Source organism: Mastigoproctus giganteus, chromosome 8 (genome assembly GCF_048544385.1).
Source record: "Mastigoproctus giganteus isolate SK-2022 chromosome 8, ASM4854438v1, whole genome shotgun sequence".
In the NCBI taxonomy this organism is placed as follows: Eukaryota; Metazoa; Arthropoda; class Arachnida; order Uropygi; family Thelyphonidae; genus Mastigoproctus; species Mastigoproctus giganteus.
In genome coordinates, this window is record NC_143582.1 from 126,010,730 (window position 1) to 126,032,204 (window position 21,475).

Consider the following 21,475-nt stretch of genomic DNA (forward strand, 5'->3'; position numbering starts at 1 on the left):
CAAACTTTACCTGTGATGATCTCTTGCAAATCGTTTCAAACACATTGAACAGTTTTCATTCTGTTATACAAGAGTATTTATTATTTTCAATGAAAATTTTGTTGAAATAAACGAAAAACTTCTCAACGATTATTCATGGATTAAAACAAAAGATAATCACAAATTATAAAGGAAATGTCCTATGTACAATAATATTATACAGAATATTACCACAGTGAATGTATATATAATTGAAAATAAGAAGCAATGTTTTGAAGCAAACTTGAACAGCAAATTTTGCAACTCGCTATCCAATAAAATTGATTGTGGTCTTTACTGATATTATCTTATAATGATGCCACGCACAGACCAAAGAACGCAATCAGCATAATTGTTCTCCTTGACGTATTAAGGAAAATTGGCACGTGGTATTCAAAAGGTTCCAGGAAAGCGTTTATCTTATGAATGAATGAACTTGCGTACTTGGACAATATTTCCTTAATTTATGATGTTGTTTTTGGCCAAGTCTCTTCAACACTGTCTTTAGTAATTTACTTTGCTAGCATTTCTGAAACAATCTTTCAGCACTTTCCCCATTGGGAAAAGAAAACATCGCGTGGTGCAAAACCTCGTCAACAAAGTGAATACTGCTTCACCAGAATGGACCTTTCTTCAGCACATTGTTGTGCATCCTTCGCGTGTTGCTCGGTGGTTGCGATCACTGTCCTTCCATGCAGTTTGGAAACGGCCTGGGTTCGAATCTACTAAAAAAGCGGGAAGGATTAGTATGTTTTTCACAGTGTGGCGGGTTAATCGGTCTCGGAAGGGGAGGAGAGGTGCAGTCCATCACCCAATAAACTGTGGATTTTTATCCAGCAGAACTAGAAAACTAACCACAGAATATACCCACAGCTCACAGGCATTGCTTACTAACGCCTTATAGCCTTAGTTACTTTGGTGCAAAAACAGTAATGGCAACTGTCGTGCAGCAAAATCTCTCAGACCATGAAGTACTTCAGGATACAGCTCTTTAGTTAGAATTCACCTGAACTTCTTGATACGAAGTTGAAGGTGATTAGGAATTTGGAGTCATAAATGGAACTATCATGGAACTGTGAGTTAATCTGCGCGAGTAGAACAGTGGGTATAATCGCCATCCTCTCCACACCTGGTGGAAAGGTCCAGGTACGAATCCCGTCAGTGATGTGAGGAATTTATGGGCTTTTTCACTACATGACTGAATTAGTCGGTCTTAGGCGTGGAAAGCAATGTTTTTGTCTCCAGGTAACTCGGGTTTTTCGTCCAGCAAAACATACAAATCAACTGAGAACACACGCAATTTGTGGACATAATACACATGGCAGATGAGTTCAGTCTTGGGTGGCACTTCAGGGGCAAGTCCATTCGCCTATCTTGTTCCATATTAACAAACCTTTTAACAGCCTGCTAAACTGAATATTGGTGAGCTTTTGAATTTACTAACATTTTACGTTTTTCATGCGGTGAAAACAAAAATAAGAAGCATTCCTTCGAGCACACAAATAATTACCCATTATCCTGACATTATATGAAAACATTTTTCAGGATGTCCTAATCGCCTTTTCATAACTTTTATTATTTTGTAAATCTAGTTTCAGCCTGCGCGCCCCACGTTCTATCAATTAAGGCTGTCTATTAGATGTCTTAAGCGCTGCTTCAGAAATTATTTTTATTCTTCGGCTTAATTACGTGGTTCTTTCCTGAAAGAAAGAACAAGTCTACTAGTTGGTATTTTAAGTCGCCCCGTTTAATTTCTAATTAGGAGTCGTTCGGTTTATGTTGATGAGGCACTAAACAATGTCGCCCTCCTATTTTTCTAGAGCTCTCGCGTTTCCCGCATTCGGAAAGTGAATACTTAAAGCATTCAAACAGTACGAGTGCGGATACAACTTCCGATTCCGTTATATTGTGTACTGTTATGTACACCAATACGTGAGAAAGCGAGCTTCAAGTAGTTGCATACGCACGCCAGTTCGTTCTGTACAAACCCAATTTCACAAAAATACAGCGAATTTCCTCGTGTGCGCAGATATGTTCGTTTTGGTCATTCGGCAGAAACGCACGCACTGTTTTCTCCGTAAACTCGGCATTTACGAAATAGCGGCAAAACGTGCTGAACAGTATTCTCAACCGAGACAACAGTTTCAGTTTATTTAACTTGTTTTTCATTTTTAAGGTAAGTTTCTTTAGCGTTTGCTTAAAATATTTTCGCTGTGATGTTCAAAAACTGAATGTTTAATAAGTTTTGTCTTTGGTACTTCTAAAATCCATATTTAATTTATTACAGATGATACCCTTTTTTCTATCCAATCGCGCAATCTGATTGGCTCGCACAAATTCTCCATTATACTGTCCCGTTATCTGTTTGTAATCAATAGTGTCACCCAGCAAGTTTTACCCAGTTCGGCAGAACCGGTTATTCAAAATTTAGACAAAAAAAGCAGTTGCGTAATATACATACAAATCAAGTTTTAATTCTTTGTATTTTCTTGATCTCTTTGCTCTTATTATTTATTTATTTATTTGTCTTACATTATATGAACACTCGTGTTCAAGAATTTAGGAAGTTCACGCTTTCCACGGATTGAGACAAAATGTGCAAAACATGTTTGGATCCTTTGTGTTGTGGATTGCCACAACGAGACATGAAATTCGAAGTTCCTGACATCGAATTTTATGTCTCGGCGGTGCAAGTCATGAAATGATGAGGAGGTCTTGATCAGCAAGATAGGTCAAATTCAGTTACAGCCACCTGGTTTTCACTTCTGGACTATTCATTAAGTTAGAGGGGTGGGGTGAGTAAGAAGGCTGTACAACAACTTCAGTCCAGCTTGGGTAATTGGTCGTGGATCTGGCAGACTCTATAGGAGTGCACGTCTGGATGGAAGGTATATTGGTGCCTGGGGAATTATGTTCAAACTGCACATCACAGGGTGGGTAACATAGGTATTGGGAGTGTTTGGTCTTGAGAAGGTGAATTGTGCTAAACGCTGTGAAACTCTTTGATATTAATGTCTGATGCAGTAGTAGCAAAGATTAGGGCCGCCGTAGCCTAGTGGTCAGGCGCGCGGGTGCATACATACACGTGCCTTGAGTGACCGGGGTTCAAGCCCGTGACTACTGAATACGGTGCTGTTTCTTGTATTCTGTCTATCTTGTGAACTCCTCTGACCGTTTGGTCGTCCCGGAGTATAAACAGAAAATTTATTTATTTATATGGACAGCGAGTGATCCAACACGGTCATTCAAAATCAACAGGAGCTGCTTCTTTATTTTGTCGTGAAGCATTTCGCTTTTCATACTACTGTTGAAGAATGGTTCGGTGGAAGTTTGATTGGTATTCCTCTGGATACTATTAACAGTGTTAATGATGACATCATTATCAGTTTGAACAACCTCCGCATCGCGGGCTGCATTAGCACACTGTTCAATGGATATCATCTGCGTTCATCGCAGCGTCTTCATTAGCTGGATTGGCTCTACTGTCAGCTAGTGTAGCTAGTCCAGCACAAAGCGTCGAGTGGTAGATTTTCTGTGACGCGTGCTAGATGTATCATGAACAATATAGATGCTTAGGTTGTCCGGAACATCTTGTGCGTTCCAGTACTGGAGTAAGCATAGTCCAAAAGCGTACTGGATGTTGGGAACATCCAGTACGCTCGTGGCCTGTGCCTGCTTCGCGTCCTTGTTTATGAAAATATTTGCCTTACAGTAAAGTTTATTAGGAAAGAATATGACATCTTTGATAAACTCGAACCGCTTGAATAGCCAAAGCAGAAGGAACATGGGTTCGCTTACAGATACCCTTGCATCTCACAGTAAAAGCAGCAATTCGGTGGCAACGATCGCATGTCATGGAAAGCCACGCCTGTCTGTTCTTCGTGTCTGTTGACTATTACAACGTAGAATGGTCGTAAGCGCACAAAAAACTTAACAGTCAATACACGTACTACTATCGTACGAAATGCATGGGGGAAGGGGGAATTGGGCGGTTTATCAGAGCTCTAACGCCGGGTTAAGATAATATACGTTGTTCTCAAAAACGTGTTAGTCGAACTGGGAGAAACATCAGACAATGGCCGAAAGCGCAAGTAAGCAGCGTCAGCAAAAGCATGAAGAAATTCATTACTCTAAGTACTTATCTTTTATCTGTCCTCGTTAAAGACAAGACAACTTGCACCTAGCGTTTCCAAGGGTCAATCCTGACACGACACTAACAGGAACCTACATTAGAATACAGTATTTTTAAATACACAAAAGACAACAAATTTACGGAGCATAACATACAAACAACCGGACATTGTCGCCCCCATAGCGGACTTTTTCAAAAGAGAGGATGTGCAGACAAAACTATTTCATACAAAAAAGAACGAAAAATCACATTTCTCGGATGCTTCGAGCAGCTGAGAAAGGTGTTTAAACGTTTCCTGCCATTGTCAATACTTGGCACTCTCTCTCTCTCTCTCTCTCTGTCCGCGGAACTTAATCCTTTTTTGACTTCCAGTTATGAATACCTCAAGGACAAGATTTATCAGAACAATATTCGGTCCCAGCCTGGCCTGATGAAAAGCATCATAAGGCAGGTTGCCAACATTTTCCGCATACACTTCCGGCAACAATTGACTATGGTACTACACTTCCAAGTGCATCCGTCATACAAATAATTTGTTTTGATTTAATTGCCAAATCAGCTGAAGCATCTATAGCGTGTCATACTATAAAAGTAGCTATCGCATCGGGCAATTTTATGTTCGCAACGTGTAACTTCCTTCTGTACTGCAACTTGATGGAATAAATTCTGCTGTTTGCCGGCTATGTGGCCGCCTGCAGGGCGTAGCCGAGTGGTCAGAGGCCAGAGTGCAGTAGCACTCGCACTTTGAGTGGATTGGCGTTGAAGTGAATTGGCGTGCTGGCGTTGAAGTGAATTTACGTACAAATAAACGTACCCCGGCAAGGATGCTCTCATAACGATTTTCGCGTACCACACATTTAAAAACACGATGAAAATCACTAAATAACCATTATTGATATTATAAAAAGGCAAAAGTACTTTAAAATTTACATTTTGCACACGTTTCGGTTTTCACGAACGAATTTACGAAATTCTTCTGCGCACGTTGGCTAACTATTCCTAAACGCTGCAGCGAATGCTCTCGCAACAAGACACAAGAGAACGTACCACGAAACGCAGTTTTGTCAAGATTTTTAGTATTAGATTAGTTGAGGCATATGATGTAAGAAAGAAAGCTTATATAGCATCAGCCAAAAAAAAAAACCTACCCATTTCACTGATCCATTCAGTCAAAACGTTTGTCTAGTTCTGCCTTGAATTTATTTAAGCTGTCAATTTCTACAACAGATGGAAGTTTGTTCCAGCAATCAACCACCCCACTGGCTCTAAAGGCGAATTTCTGCACATCCATTCTACAACAGTCTTTCCTCAGTTTGAATTTATGCCCTGAGATTCGTAATCTGAACAGAAAGAACAATCACATCAGCATTGAGCATGCTCACTACATTCAACGCCTTATACACCTCAATCAGATCACTTAGCAGATGCCTAGTCTCTAGACGTTAAAATTTGCTGAACTTAAGCCTTTCTTCGTAGGAGCACCCTTTGTTCCATTCACTAATCTTGTTGTCCATCTCTGTACTCGTTCTAGCAACTCTACATCCTTCCTAAAATGAGGCCTCCAAAACTGTATGCAATACTCAAGGCGTGGCCTGACCATTGCCTCATACAAAGGGATAATCATCTCCTTATGGAGGAGGGAATACAAGGACTAATAGATTAACAGTAGCCACCAGCAGAGGTGAAAGTGATTCTTGCAATACTTCTATTGGAATGAGCAGCAGCCTGGAAAATAAGATGCAGGATATTTCAGAGACTGCTGGGAGTCATTGCGGAACACGTAAACACATGGGTTGTGTTAGGGTACCTAAGAATAGAAACAGGTGCATGTACACCAATGCTAGTTTAGTAAATAAATTTGATGAATTTGAGGTATTGCTCAAAACATCAAAGGCAGATATTGTTGGGATATCAGAGACGTGGTGTCACAGAGAAAGGATAGACAGAATAGGAAGGGAGGAGGAGTTATGCTATTAGTTAAGAAACACGTAAAATCCAAGGAAGTGAAGCCAGTCGACATCGCTGGACAGTGCAGTGTCGAGTCAGTTTGGTGTGACATAAGCATTGGGAGATCAAAATTGAGAGTAGGAGTGTGCTATAGGCCTAATGATTCTGAGGAGTATAATAAGAAACTGTACAGGGAAATAGAGTGGGCCAGTAAATCTGAGAGTCTTATAATGGGGGATTTTAATGTCCCAAATGTTGACTGGAATTTGTGGGTTGTTCACTCACACACTAGCAAGGCTTTGTAGATTTATTGGATGATTCTTTTCCACATCAGCATGTTCGGGAGGCAACTAGAGGGAGTAATACTCTTGATTTGATTATCAGCAGTGATTCTTCATGCATTAAGAATCTGCAGATAAATGAACCACTAGGTGGCAGTGACCACAGTGTGCTGAAGTCGGATTTACTCAAAGAGGTAACTACCATTAGGGGTAAAGGGAAGGGTTATTGCTTCCGTAAAGGCGACTACGATGGACTGAGACAGAATTTAAATTCTATACAGTGGGACCAATTGATGATGTTACCAACAGCAAATTCAAAATGGGAAGCATTCAAAGAACTTATCTTGGAAGCTACTAGGCTTTACATACCAACCAAGAAATATTGTTTAAGGTTTAGGCTTAAATGGATGTCAGATGAACTAATGAGACATAATATGGCAGAGAAGAAAAATGCATGGGATTCATATAAATTAATGGGTGACATGGAAGCCTATGATAGATATAAGCTGGTCTTTAACGAAGTTACAAAGGAGATTAGGCAGGCAAAGGCAGATTATGAGAAATCCTTGGCAAATGATGCAAAGAAAAACAGAAAAGAGTTTTTTACCTATGTAAACTCTAGAAAAAAAAAAAAAGGGATGAATCAGATTGGTCCACTGGATATTGTTGGTTCAACAGTTGAGGATCCTGCTCAGGTGGCTAACAAACTAAACGAGTATTTTGCATCTACATTCACAAATGAGGAGTTATTCAGGAAGGGGAATGCCAGAGGTGAAGTAAACTGTGACAGTGAGCTAGATGATTTTGTAATAACTGAGAGGAAAGTGGAGGAGAAATTGTTGAGGATAAACATAAAAAAGGCACCCGGGGTGGATGGGATCTATCCAGTTATATTAAAGGAGGCAGCAAAGGAAGTAAGCAAACCCTTAGCCATAATTATGAGAGCTTCCTGGACTCAGGGAAGGTACCCGTAGGTTGGGGATGTGCAAATGTGACCCCAATTCACAAAGGAGGATCAAAGGCTGACATAAGTAGTTCTAGACAAGACTTCAGTTATAGTTCGGACAGATTATGGTTTTGTTAAGGGAAAGTCTTGCCTGACCAATTTGATTGGATATTATGATGCAGTCACAAAAGAACTGGATGCAGGGAATAACTTAGAAAGGCTTTTGATACTGTTGCACATGAAAGACTGCTGCACAAATTGGATCAGTATGTCATTGGAGGCAAATTGCTGCTATGGATAAAGGGGTGGTTGAGTGGGAGAAGACAGAATGTTAATCAATGGACACTGCTCATCGTGGAGTCCCTCAGGGTTCAGTGTTGGGTCCATCGTTGTTTTCTGTATTTATAAATGATATTGATGATGGTATATCAAGATTAATGTCCAAGTTTGCAGACGATACAAAAGGTAAGCAGGGTTGTTAAGGACACTACTGACGCTATGCTGCTGCAACAGGATCTGGAAAGGTTGAGCAGATGGGCTGAGAGGTGGCAAATGAAGTTTAACATTGACAAATGTAAAGTACTACATATGGGAAACAGTAACCCCAGAGCAACGTATCAACTCTGTGGTACTACACTGACATCATTATATTGATATCGATAGACAATGATATACAATTCTTGTATATCATTGTCTTGTCAATGATATACAGGAATTTTTCTAGCAGGGATAAGGAGGTGATTATTCCCTTGTATAAGGCCACACTACTGTATACAGGTCTGGAGGCCTCATTTCAAGAAGGATGTAGAGCTGCTGGAACGAGTACAGAGAAGGGCAACAAGATTAGTGAATGGAACAAAGGGGTGCTCTTACGAAGAAAGGCTTAAGTTTTGCAAATTACAGTGTCTGGAGACTAGGCACAGCGAGGTGATCTGATAGAGGTGTATAAAGCCTTGAATGGTTTGAGCATGCTCAATGGCGATGGGATTCTTTCTCTTGCTCAGAATAATAATCACCTGAGAGGGCATAAATTCAAATTGAGGAAAGACAGATGTAGGATAGACGTGCGGAAATTTGCCTTTAGCCAGCGGGTGGTTGGTTGATTGGTGGAACAGACTTCCATCCCTTGTTGTGGAAGTTGATAGCCTAAATAAATTTAAGGCTCAGCTGGACAGGTATTTCGAACGAACGGAGGAGTGAAATGGGAGTGGTTTTTTTTTTTTTTTTTTTGGCTGATGCTGCCTTGCTTTCTTGCATCGTATGCCTCTACTAATGCTAATGCCTGTCCATGCAGGCAAAATTCCTGTATATCATTACAAGGCCCCAACAGCTGCTCTGGAAGCCTGTGTGCACTGCTCAGAAAATTTCATATCTGACTGCACAATAACTCCCAGGTTCTTTTCATGCTCGCCCACCTTGAGTGTAGTAACACACAGTTTTTATTTTTTGTTGTTTTTTTATGAAAACCCCAAACACGAGAGGTATTAGAACCTATAGTACTTAGTACCGTGCTTGGGTTGGAGGTTGAGAAGGCGAAAGAAGATATTTATTGACATTGGACTTGAACTTCTGCAGACTATAATTTTCAGGAAATACATATGAAGGAAGGTTGTTCCAGAAAACGGTAGTTCAATGAATAAACGAGGAAGAGGAAAAGTTGGTTCTGTGAGTTTGAAGTTGGACAGTAAATGGATGTTGGCTGGTGGCTACACGTGTTCGGAGTGGAGAGACTCTGTTAGAGAGGAGTCATTAATTAACCTAATTGCCCTCTTCTGAATGGAATCTAGAAGCCTGAGAGAGGTTTTGGGGGCACCGCCCCAGATGTGGGAACAATATTCCATGGCAGGGCGGATTTGCGATTTATACAGAGTGAGCAGCTGTTTGGAAGAATAGTAACGCCGAGAGCGAAAGAAAAAACCAAGTTTTTTAGATGCAGAGGAAGCAATATTTGTAATGTGCTTGTGCCAAGAGAGATTAGAAGTCAGGGTAATCCCCAAAAGAGATATTTCATTTTGCATAGAAATCGGAGTGTCACTAAAGATAAGCATAGGAGCAGAAGAATCCTTTTTGCGAGATATAAGACAAGACTGAATTTTAGGAGGATTGAAATCAACTAAGTTGTCTTTGCCCCACTGAAGGATTACCTGGAGATCGGCGCATTTAAGGAATTGGTAGCAGATATTCGAGAAGTTGTGGCTGATTGAGCAGGGCAAGGTTTCTCAAAATGGAAAGTGGAATGCAATGTGCTATCATCAGCACATTGCATTCCATTAACTGGGGGACACCTGCATTAGTGGAGAAGTTAGAAGACAGAGAGCCATCTACCATCACCCTCAGTGAGCGATCAGAGAGAAAACTGGATTATCAATTACAAAAAACAGTTGGCAAACCATAAGATGGAAGCTTGTTTAGAAGACCTTTATGCCAAACAGGACCGAAAGCCTTTGAGATGTCAAGAACAACTGCTTGTTTTTCACCTAATTGTTCATAAATGGGTAACATAAGCCAGAATATCACCAGTGGATCGACACTGACGGAATCCATACTGGCGATCGTTGATCAGACAGAAGGTTTCTAGGTAGTTTAAGAGTTTGCGGTTAATTGATTTCTCCATTACTTCAGAAAGAGTAGAAGTAATTGCGATGGGATGATAATTGGATGGGAGGGATTTGTCACCCTTTTTAGGAACTGGCTGGATAGAGAAAATTTCCAATCAGAAGGAAAAACACCTTTGGAATAAGGAAGTTAAAAAAGGCAGCAAAGAACAGGAGTAAGTTCTGGAGCACAGGTTTTGAGAACAAGTCGAGAAATACCATTGGTACCTGGAGCTTTTTTAGCATCAAGATTCGTCAAAATCCTTTTGACGAAAGACCACAGGAAGCATTGAATGGAGTGTGTTGGGAATGGTGGGAGGTGTTTTACCAAGATCATTAATAGATGAGTTGGAAACAAAATGGGATGCTAGCAGGTCAGCTTTATCCTTGGCTGAAGTGACAACGGAACCATCTGGTTTTGACAGAGGTGGGAGCAGGGTGGGAAAGTTGGATTGGCAAAGTTGCGACCAATAGCTTTGGCAAGAGACCAGAATGCTAGGCTACCATTAGGGCAAGAAGCAAGTTTTCTACTCTTAGCCTGTTCAAACTCTAGTTTAGACTGATAAATAATTGCTTTACAATTGTTGCGAGCTTTGGTGTAGGCAGAAAATGAAACTGAAGAATTGGAAACAAGCCAATTACGATATGCAACGTTCTTCTCTTCAACAGCCTTAGCACATTTATTGGAAAAACCAAGGTTTAGATAAAGTACGAGATTTTAAAGTGGAGTGTGTAATAAAGGATTCCATTCCTACAAGAATAATTTCACTGACACGATCTGAGCAAATGTTGACATCAGAACTTTTGAAACAGTAAACCAACGAAGGAAAAGAAGAATAGAAATCTCGCAGGTTATCCTATTTTGCATTCTTGTATTGCCAAACAACACGTGGTTGGGTGTAGCCGTGAGATAAAGGCTCCATTGGAGAAGAGACAATCATCAAGTTGTGATCTGAGGTGCATAAAGGACCACTCACTTCGACCGTGTTCTTAGAAGGGTCGTTTGTGAGAAAAAGAACAAGCGTGTTTCCTGTATGGTTAGGATTGTCCGCTATTCTTGTAGGTAAATGAACAATCTGTGCAAGGTCATTAGTAATTGCAAAAGCCTCAGCATCTCGACCTGCTGGGTCGGTGTGACTAGAAAACGGAAGCCAGCTGTATTTGTGAAAATTAAAATTACCAAGGAAAATTACCTCACTGTTAAGAAAGTTGTACTGGAGAAAGCCAAGTTGCAAGGAGAGAAAGTCAAAGAGCTCCGAGTAATTAGTGAAGTTGTAAGAACGATAGGGAAAACAGATGAATTTTGACAGAATGAGGTAGAGAGATTTTGAGCCAGAGAAGATCGAAGAGAGGAGATTCCAAATTACCAAGTCTCTGAGAGGGAATATCGGAACGGAGATATGCACAAGTACCACCTTTGAGGCGAAAGGAATCATACAGCAAATGATTTGGTCAACTGAGATGAGCAGTAGTTGAATCAACTGATAATTGAGATTCTGTTAGAAAAGGTACATGAGGTTTGGTAGACTGCAAGTGTAAATGGATATCGTTGAGATTAGAATTGAGATCACGTATTTGTGAAATGAACTAGGAAGTGTTTGGGAGGTTTAGATCTTTTTGCAGATAAGCATACTCTATTAATTTGACAATTCATGGTATATTCAATAGTAAGAAAAAGTGGGTGGGACATGCTGTATGAAGTAATGAAATATTTGGATATGGCATACACTTGGTAAGAATATACCCAGATCCTTGACATAACGTGGCCTCGACAATGTCCCCCGCATACACACCACTCGGACTCCCTCCAGTCACTATCTGGCAGAGTAGAAGGAGCAAGATTATACACTAGCTGATCCGGAAGCTTCCTAAAGAGTTACCAAAAGGTTCGGTCTGGTGTACTAACTAGCAGCCGACCTTCGAACACCGTTTTAGAGCTGTACCCTCGAAATGTAAGGAAGATTGGATCTCGCCATGATATTCATCATAACCTCAAAATTCATCAGTCATACTTCATGATGGAAGAGATGGGGGAGGGTTGACCGGAACTTAGCTCTGGAGACTAAACATGGGTTCCACCACTTCAAGCCTCCAATAAGCAAGTTGGTGGTATTGCACCGGTTGATGACAGTCATCTACTACCTAGTGTTGCCTGGTAACACAGAGGGGCGGCATTACTCCATGTGGTGTGGGCGCCACACCTCGACCCCTGCTTACGTTGATTCACACCTGGGTGGTCACAAACAGTGTGCTTGTGCATGGAGGTTATACCCAGGATTACTAACAGTCCCACCATCGCATCATGAAGGTGCAAGCACCGGACGGCCTGTGACAGTCCGGACGGCTTGTCACAGGCCGTCCGGACATCGCCGAAATTGGGTCCACTTGACTTGAATGTCACCCAAATATCAGTTCGATCAACGTTTTAGACTCCCAGGTAGCAAGTTCAGCTTATGTCTTTGAAAACCTCCAGGACCAAATGCAGTACTTTGCATTTGTCAATGTTAAACTGCAGTTGCCACTTTTCAGTCGAACTGCACAACTTTTCTAGATACTGTTGCAGTAGAGTACTGTCATTAACAACCCCACCAACCTTCGTATCATCTGCAAAGTTAGACATTAAGCCTGATATAACAGTATTCACAATATGAGATATAACTTAAAACGATGCCGTTTTATTAATAATCTGATTTATTCAGATATAGCTATGTATTCCTGATGCATTTGCACTATATTTATACATAGTCTAGACTCCTTCATAGCTTGAGGCTTATGCCCTAAACGCTTGAGTCTAAATACATGATACACCATCAGGCATCTCTCATATTGTGGAGTTATACTTCATAACTGTTTTTGCCATCATTGCATCACTTGGGTACCTACCCACTCACTGACGAAGGGCCAAATAGCCCTGAAACAGTGCTGCTAGGGGGAGCTTGATGATGTCCGGAGTTTCCGAGAATAGGTAACAACAGCCTTCTCCACTGGGGAAGCGTTGCCTATTCGAGGAGTTTATGAGTTTTTGAGTGGTGTGAGTTGAAGGAGTTACTGTCCCTTTCATTCTTCTACACTGTTTCTTTTCCTCTTCCACTCCTACTATAACTTTCCCTCTACCTTTTTTGCTTTTCTAAGTCTAATAGGGACAAGTGGATATTCGAGTAGATATTCACATACATACATCAAATAGCCCTGAAACGGTGCCGTCTGGGTGGTGGTATCCATCTGAGAATAAGTAACATTAGTCTTCTCCTTAGGTGAAGCGTTACTTATTCGAAGTAGTGCAATATCATGGCAACTCGTTGTGAAGGTATTCACAATATGAGATATAACTTAAAACGATGCCGTTTTATTAATAATCTGATTTATTCAGATATAGCTATGTATTCCTGATGCATTTGCACTATATTTATACATAGCCTGATATAACTTCATCAATATCATTGATAAATATATAATACAATGGGCCCAACTTCGAACCCTAGGGCAATCCACTAATAACGTTAGTCCACGAAGAGCAGTGTCCATTGATTACCACTCTTCTCCCACTCAACCACCCTTTTATCCATTGTAGCAAATTGCTCTTATTGCCACACTGCTCCAATTGGTACCGTAATCTTCCATATGCAATAGTATCGAAAGCTTGCTAAAATCCAAATATATTCCACCAAAATTATTTTTTGTAAACAGTTCCTTTGTGACCACATCGTAGTATCCAATGAAATTTGTCAGACAAGACTTTCCCTTAACAAACCCATGCTGTGTCTGAATTATTACTGCAGTCTTGTCCAGGTGATCCTGCAATGCATCTTTAACCAGTGACTCCATTATTTTCCCCGTAAAAGAAGTTAAACTAACAGGTCTATAATTACTCGTGTCACCCTTTAAAAACACTTTTGTGAATTGGGGACACATTTGCACATCTTCAGTCCGTGGAGACCTCCTTGAATCTAAGGATGTTGTCATAATTATGGCTAAGGGTTTGCCTACTTCCCTGGCTGCCTTCTTTAATACAACTGGATAGATCCCATCCATCCCAGGTGCTTTTCTTATGTTTAATTTCAAAAATTTCTCCTCCACTTTGCTCTCAGTTATTACAAAATCATTAAGCACCCTGTTGCAGTTTGATAAACTTCTGGCCTCCCCTTACCCTCACAATTCCTCATGTGTGAATGTAGATGCAAAGTACTCGTTCAGTTTGTCAGAAACTCGAGTAAGATCATCAACTTTCGAACGATCGATATCAAGTGGACCAATCTTTATGCACCCCCTTCCTTCTAGTGTTTATATAAGTAGAGAAGTCTGTTGTTTTACTTTGCCAAATAGATTTCTCACAATCTGGCTTCGCTTGCCTAACCTCCTTTGTGATTTGATTACAAACCGATTCGAAGTTTCTAGCCTCAACTCAATAGCATTAATGTAACGTGGCTTAGAATGTCATTTTTAGAATCACTCGTTTATTTTACATGGAACATGTATCTTCGTTTGAAGACAACAAAGTTAAAATCAGTTTTTAAGTGTTATTAATAAATTGTCCTAATTGAGGAAGTTCAGTAAACTCTTAAAATCGAGCTACTTCGGCGATGGAGAGGTGCTGGATTGTAAAATGTTTCCGATTTTAGAGTTATGCTTAGCAGTCTTAGAGAATCATATATTTCAATAAATATTAAAACTTAACTTATTTACATCTGTAAAGAAGTTAAGTTCTCTGAACTTATTTACAGATAAGTTCAAATGGTGCAGTAACAGCTCAACTAAAACTTATTTACAGCTGTAAAAATTTCAATGACTGTCTTCTCCTTTCATCAGTTTTTGCGAGAAATATTTAAATTGCATCGATACTGCAATAGTCTTAATTCTCTCAGCAGAACAACCTTGCCTTTGTAATGAACTACCCTAGTGATGCACCACTTTCAACGGATAAATTTAACTATATTACAACTTTGAAAACTCCGATTTTGTATACCGCATGACAGCTCACATCGAACAACTTCTTTATAACTATTCTGCCTGGGTATTGCCACTAGACATCTGAGGAGGATCCTAGATATTCCTGAAACAGGATATCTAAGATCTTATGAGGAGCTAGATAGTCCTGAAACAGGCTACCGTAGCAGTCTCATCTTTAAAAAAAAAAAAAAAATGGCCAATTAACTTATCAGCGAATTATCTGTTTGAAAGTAGTGCAATACCAGGACAACACGTTTTAAAGGCAAGTTTGTTGTGCTGTGAGCATTAAGACTATTGAGAATTAAGACCATCTATGCATTTTAAATCCTGCCGGCCCCAAAAACAGATTAAAAGATGACGGATTTTATAAATTCTAATTGTTTTTTTTTTTCCACCAACTGACGTATAAGTGGCCTGTACTATATTATATATTGCATCCTACATCTTGTGCGCAGATTTGTATTATTACGTGTATTATGCTACGGCAAACTAACTTTCATTTTTATTTTCTTGTTATTGCTGTTAGCTTTCATCAGAAGTATGAGTGACATTGGAGAACTAAGTCCGGATCAAGAGCTAACGCTGAAAGAGGTTAGTACTTCTAATACGCTTATACTCCCAGAAAACGCATTGTAAGTCGAACTCGATTTTCCACAAATAAATGATTATGTTGTTCCTAGCCATAGGTTCAATATTCAACTTTTTATAAATATGAATAAAATTAGCATATTCCGCAGGCAGTTTTAAAAATAAACTAATAGATTTTTTGTGTGGGTAGCTATTTAATCCTAGAACAATACTGCATTACTTTTCTGACAGGTCACCCATTGCATTCAGGCATGGGTCAAGCGTGCTAGAAATGCACCCACACCTCTTTCGTACATTTCAGGGACATTCCAACTCAAGCAGGTTTCAATGCACCGTTTAACTTCATCGTGATCACTGATTCCAATCCTTCTCAGATATTTTTATAAGAATTTCTGTGAGCTTTAGGCCCTTGGCATTCATAAATCTGATATCTGTGCGCACTTCATTTGCCACGTCTCAAACAGGTCAGTCATTTTATTGAGTCACCTCATATCAACAAGGATGTTGTGTCCAATAACAATAAAGCAAGGAACATCACTTATAGTCGGGCCAATGTAAGTCAAAAAAACTGGGTGTACTGTATGTAGTTCACCGATTAATAAATCGGCATTTGTAATAGAGAAAACAGATTGTGCACGCTGTGAAAAAAAATATTAAATTTTAAAAACAAATTTCAATTCTTCTGCAATAAATATACCTCAGACCGATTTTACTATTTTATGCTAACACGCATAAAGACACTGTATGCGGGTTTAAACGGAGCACGCGTCTTACATTCGCCTTTTGTACATTGCTGTATGATTATAGAGGGTTTTATTTATAATTCTGAATATCTCTGTTTAAATGTCGGCTTGAATTCGGTATCTAGAATCTTTGTGATTTGTTTTGTCATGAATGAACAACTGAATCACAACTGAACTTCTTGCTGCTGAACTAGCTGAAGAAGAAGTTCAGCAGCAAATTCACATTAATTCGTACCTAATTGGATGTTACGTTTTTTCAGTATTAATATTTCAAAAAATATATATATTTAAAAAAAAAAAACACCTTTCCATTCTGTTCCATTTCTTAAACTCCCCCTCCTTGGGCTGATGTGCGGCTCTTTGGATTCTCTTTATTTTTAATTAGATCAAAAATGGCCCTTCACTCTCAAAAAAGGTTGTCGACCCTTGATCTACGGAGTATGAATCAAGCTGAACCTTGACTAGACTAAAACCTTGACAGCTATCTATACGCTACTCGTAATGTTTACTTCAAAATAAAATAAATAAATATATAATTTGTATCCGAATTGAGTAATGCATGCAGAAAAATCACAACCAATTTTTTTATTGCATTATAAACAGATACAGATATCCTCGTGGCTGGAAAAAAGGGGGGATACGTTTCTGAGGAGTTGAAAATTACTGAAACGTAATTTTTTAAACGAGAGCACACTTATTTCTTCTAATATAGAATCGCACCCACTTACACGGGCAACTTTAATGTTTTTAGCTCACACCTTGCCCCTCCCACATCAGGGACAAATATCAAAATGGCTGCACTAGTCTTACATGCACCATTAAAGAAATAAGAGACGATCAAAGAAACTGTTCGAAATGAGTACAAACAATATCGCTGGGTTTGTCTGTTCCCTTAATTTCATTTATATATTATATTCTCTTTCACGCCCATAACTCATGTTTTGTTTTTTTTTTCTTGTAGAGGAAAAACACTTTTCCCTGAAAAGTCTTTTTATCCAGCAAAAAAAGATAAAGATCACAGAATACACTTACAGACGCAACACTCTGACATCTCATAGCCGTAGTTGCTTTGGCGAAACAAGAAAGGCACGTTTTTATTTTATTTTATTTTTTGTAACCTTTGTCTACTAACATAACTAACTGTTCATGCAAACAGTCAATTCAGCTTTATTTAAATCAACACAAGATTTCCTTCGTTACGCCATTTCAGATTCGTAGCTGAAAGCACTCTTTCTGTAAAACCAGTTGCAGCTGAAAGAGCGAACACGTCAGGCGACAAAAACAATTCGTGCGGTTTTTCCAAAGTTAATATTTTGACAAAATAAAATATAAGGAATCCATTTTTCTGTCGGTGAACTTTGAAAGTTAAAGTGACTGAGTCAGTTGACGCCCAGAAAGTGAAGTTTGATAAAATAGTGAGAAGTGATTGAAAAATGGCTGCTCCAGATAAGTTTACTTTGAGTACAAACTAAACACAAAAGCTACACACAAGCATCCCGTAAGATTTATGCAACATTCAGAGAAGATGCAATGAGTGAACTCACAGCCGAAAAAATAATTTTAAAAATTTAATCAGGTGATGAGAAACTTGATGACGCTACCATGACTAACGACCAACCGCCATTGAGTTGAATTCTAATCAACTCAATCTTTCTGCAATGCCAGATGCTTGCAGAAAGATTCAATGTAAGCAAATAAACAAATCGTTTGTATTTGCATCGATAGGGAAAGGCGTACAAACAAACTCACAGCAGACAAAACTTTGCAGTAATTTCCACATTTCTGGAGGAAAAGCCCAGCAACTTTCGCCTGAGACCGACTAGTTTGACGACTGTATAAAAAAGCCCACAAAAACTCTTTCCGTCTTGGCAGGATTCGTCTTCAACCATTTTCCACAAAGTGTGGAAGGACAGCGACCATAACCACTGTACCCACGAAGTTTTCATCCCACCAATCCTCCAGATATCAACTACCGGTTTACGGCCACAGTTCTTGCACTGACTCGTGTTTTTTCAGGGTACGTGCCATTAATTATTCTTCCTCACCACCGTTATCTTGCACATTCCACAACTGTTAGGGGTTAGCCGATTTAACTGGACGATGGTAGTCAACTGTTTTCTCTTCACTAACTTCTCAAATATTATAACAGTATTTGCAGCTAACCTCTTTTTTACAGAATAATTTTCAAATAAACTTTTTGAATGTTCTGAATTCATAAAAAATAAAACATCTGTAATGCATAGCAAGTTTACATAATCTGTATTCTGATACTGCCATCGGTTTGTATTTAGAAACGTGGTAATATTAAAATGTGATACTGGAAAAAAATTGATAACAAAACCATTTAACTAAAAATAATAAGTTTCTGAACTCTGAAGGGCATGGTGTTTTAACAGAAGAAGAATTTTAGAAAAATCAGAGAATCTTAAATCTGACCCCAAGACACAAGTTAAAAATTGATATTTTTGTTTTTACACTTAACCAAAAGCTTATTAAATACATAGCTATGAACGAAGCTTTCAACCCAAAATCAGCTGAAAGAGCTATCAAGTTTATTTTAAGCAGTTCTGTTGATTAGATGCCAAAATACTTTTTGTTATTTAAAAGTACTGCAGATAACGTATCATTGGGATGCTCTTTATCCCCAGTAAATGAAAACCCAACAAATTATCTGTAACATTGTGTTCCATTTCCTTGTGAGGGCTGCTCTATTCCCTTCAAGGGAACTCAAGACATTTAATAAACAGCAGCTTCACATTTTTAGTGATGCTGTTTACATTAATGAAAGCAGAGCCAAGCCATGACGGCCGAACGTATGTCTTTGTCACTGGAGGGAACAAAGTGGCCTCGAGACAGATGCTCAACGCAGAAATGCTAACAGTTTAAATTATTTCAATACTTGTATTGAAATATAAACCCTCTCCCATCCTTAACTACAAAATTATCGTTATATTTTCTTCTCCCGATATTTGTTTTTGAAGATCCAACGCTTTCCTGATCATACTGCACTATGTGTGAGCTAGGAACGAGAGATTGTAAGTCACATGTTTGATCGGGATCATCTTGCAAAGCATTCTGTAACACTGCCACTGAATTCGGTCTATGCACCGAATTCGTATTTCAACATCAGTCTTTCTAACGCTTCCAGATTTCAAACAATGGTCCAGGACAAACACGAAAGCAAACTATTTTTACTTAAATGAGAAAATAAACTTTATTTTTTTCGCAAAACAATAATTCAAAAATGGGTCCGATACAATACACAGTAATACACTTTTTTGAAATTAAAGAGTAACGATATCATCTCAGGCGTATTGCATTGGTCGTGCAAGTCTGTAACAGCGACAGACTTGCACGACCAATTATCGAATGAAAGACGAACTGCTCGATTGTTCATATTAAGAAGGCAACTGAAACCTTGATTTGAGGGGCAGCGAAAGACTTTCGACCCACTTGTTTTCTTATAAAATGAGCAAAGTTCCCATTTCCTTGCGCAAACATTTTAATAAATGGTCAGGAAAGTAAAATAATAATAATAAGAACTGTACAACCAGGAAAGTGAAAACGATGCTAATCTTTGTTACAAAACCCTCAGAATTTTTTCGTAGCCTGATCGAAGCTTTCACTCGCGTAGCTTAAGAGGAAATATCAAATAATGGTGATCGAACATGCATATTTGAAGTTCAGTTCCATTAAAATGAAATGAGGTTTTAAATATTTTTCTTATAAGGAAAATAATAAATAAATGATATCTTAATTACTTTACAGATATTTCTTGTATTACTTATTTTGCTATAATTTCTGTACAGTTTAGGAATGTTGTTTCTGACGCAAAATTAGGACATGATGACAGATGGCTTCTTCGGTGGCTTAGAGGTGAGTATACATTTTCTTTTCTCGTCAACTGGAGATCAGCAAGTATTAAGTGCCAAGTAGGCGTCTATTTCGATTTTATTATGTTTTTGTTTTGTTACTGATTGTGTATATGACTGAAAAGTAGGCAAATTTCATCAAAATGCTCAAAAGTCCTGATTTATTCTCGTCAGTGGATATATTTTATTATCTGGAGAGTTTTTTTCTTTACAACTGAGCTTCCAAAACGTAGAGCAAATGCAAGAGGGGCTAGAATAAAAGTAGTGCCTTTTAGTTCGAACTCTCAGCTCTAGGTGACTAGTATCAGGTTAGTAGGTGCGTGCGCAGTAGTGCTTCTGTGTGGTTTTTGTTAAAAAGTTAGTTTTAAATTAAAGCATCTCTGAAGACGTGGTCAAAGTCCAACATCAGCCGCCAAAGTGATCTCGATTTGGGACTCTGTGGGTGTTATTCGCACTCCAAATATTTGGGAAAGGCACCCCAATCAACTCTATCCGGTACAGCGAGACTTTGGACAAACTAAATAAAACAAATAAGGCTTAGCGTTATAGCAATCCTGCTTCAACACGCAACGTCACTGCTGCTTGGTAAGGATTTCGTCGCTGGAATCTGAAATTGTGCCACATCCTCCCTATAGTTCAGTTTGATCTCAAAGCTTCTTATTTTTGTTCCCAAAGCTTAAATAACATCTTCGAGACAATGGATACGACTCCGATGAAGACGATTAAGCAACACCAAGAGATAGTTGGCCTCTCAGACGAAAGAATTTTCCTTGAACAGCACACAGAAACTGGTTAGAAAACTGGTGCTGGGAGATTTGGATGATAAAGACAGGAATTGTTTATGTATGCTCGTCGGCGCTCTCTTTTTTTTTTTTCACGGTTTTATTTAGTTAAATTACATTTAACTAAATAAAACACTTTTAATGATTAAATTTTAATCTATACGGGCATACGATAATAGAATCTTACAACTTTATAAAATGAAACAGTTTCATTGGGGGAAAAAAATTGATGATTAGTACTGAAAAGTCAGATTTTGACCATAATGTCAATGCTAAATTAAAAGGAAAGCTTTGCAATTCCTGTAAGTTGTTCGAAACCCCCCTCTCCCTCCACCCTGAGGGATCAAAAGTCGCAGTTTGAAAACTCCTGGCCTACTCGACCAGTAAGTAGGACCCCTTATCTTTATTATTACCCCAAATGGGAAGGAATGGTACAAATGATTCTAAATAAATAAAGAAATTATCTTTGTTATGCACAATCAAGGTAAACAGTAGCTTACCTTGATTACTGTCATTAACCACGCTGCTAAACTTAGCATCATCTGCAAACTTAGACATTAAGCCTGATATTCCTTCGTCAATATCATTAATAAATACAGAAAGCAACAATGGGCTAATCAATGAT

At 38.9% G+C, this 21,475-nt stretch overlaps 1 protein-coding gene across 1 annotated transcript in view; it reads left to right on the forward strand.

Moving 5' to 3' along the window:
• Positions 1-2,057: 2,057 nt before the first annotated feature.
• The window catches only part of LOC150081808 (SEC14-like protein 2), an 85,864-nt gene continuing 66,446 nt past the window's right edge, over positions 2,058-21,475 (forward strand). Inside the window, exons 1-3 of the mRNA XM_090379696.1 lie at positions 2,058-2,194; positions 15,392-15,456; positions 20,006-20,072. Of these exons, the coding sequence (XP_090235822.1) occupies positions 15,406-15,456; positions 20,006-20,072 (118 nt within the window). The 5' untranslated portion in view covers positions 2,058-2,194; positions 15,392-15,405. The remainder of the gene's footprint in view (positions 2,195-15,391; positions 15,457-20,005; positions 20,073-21,475) is intronic.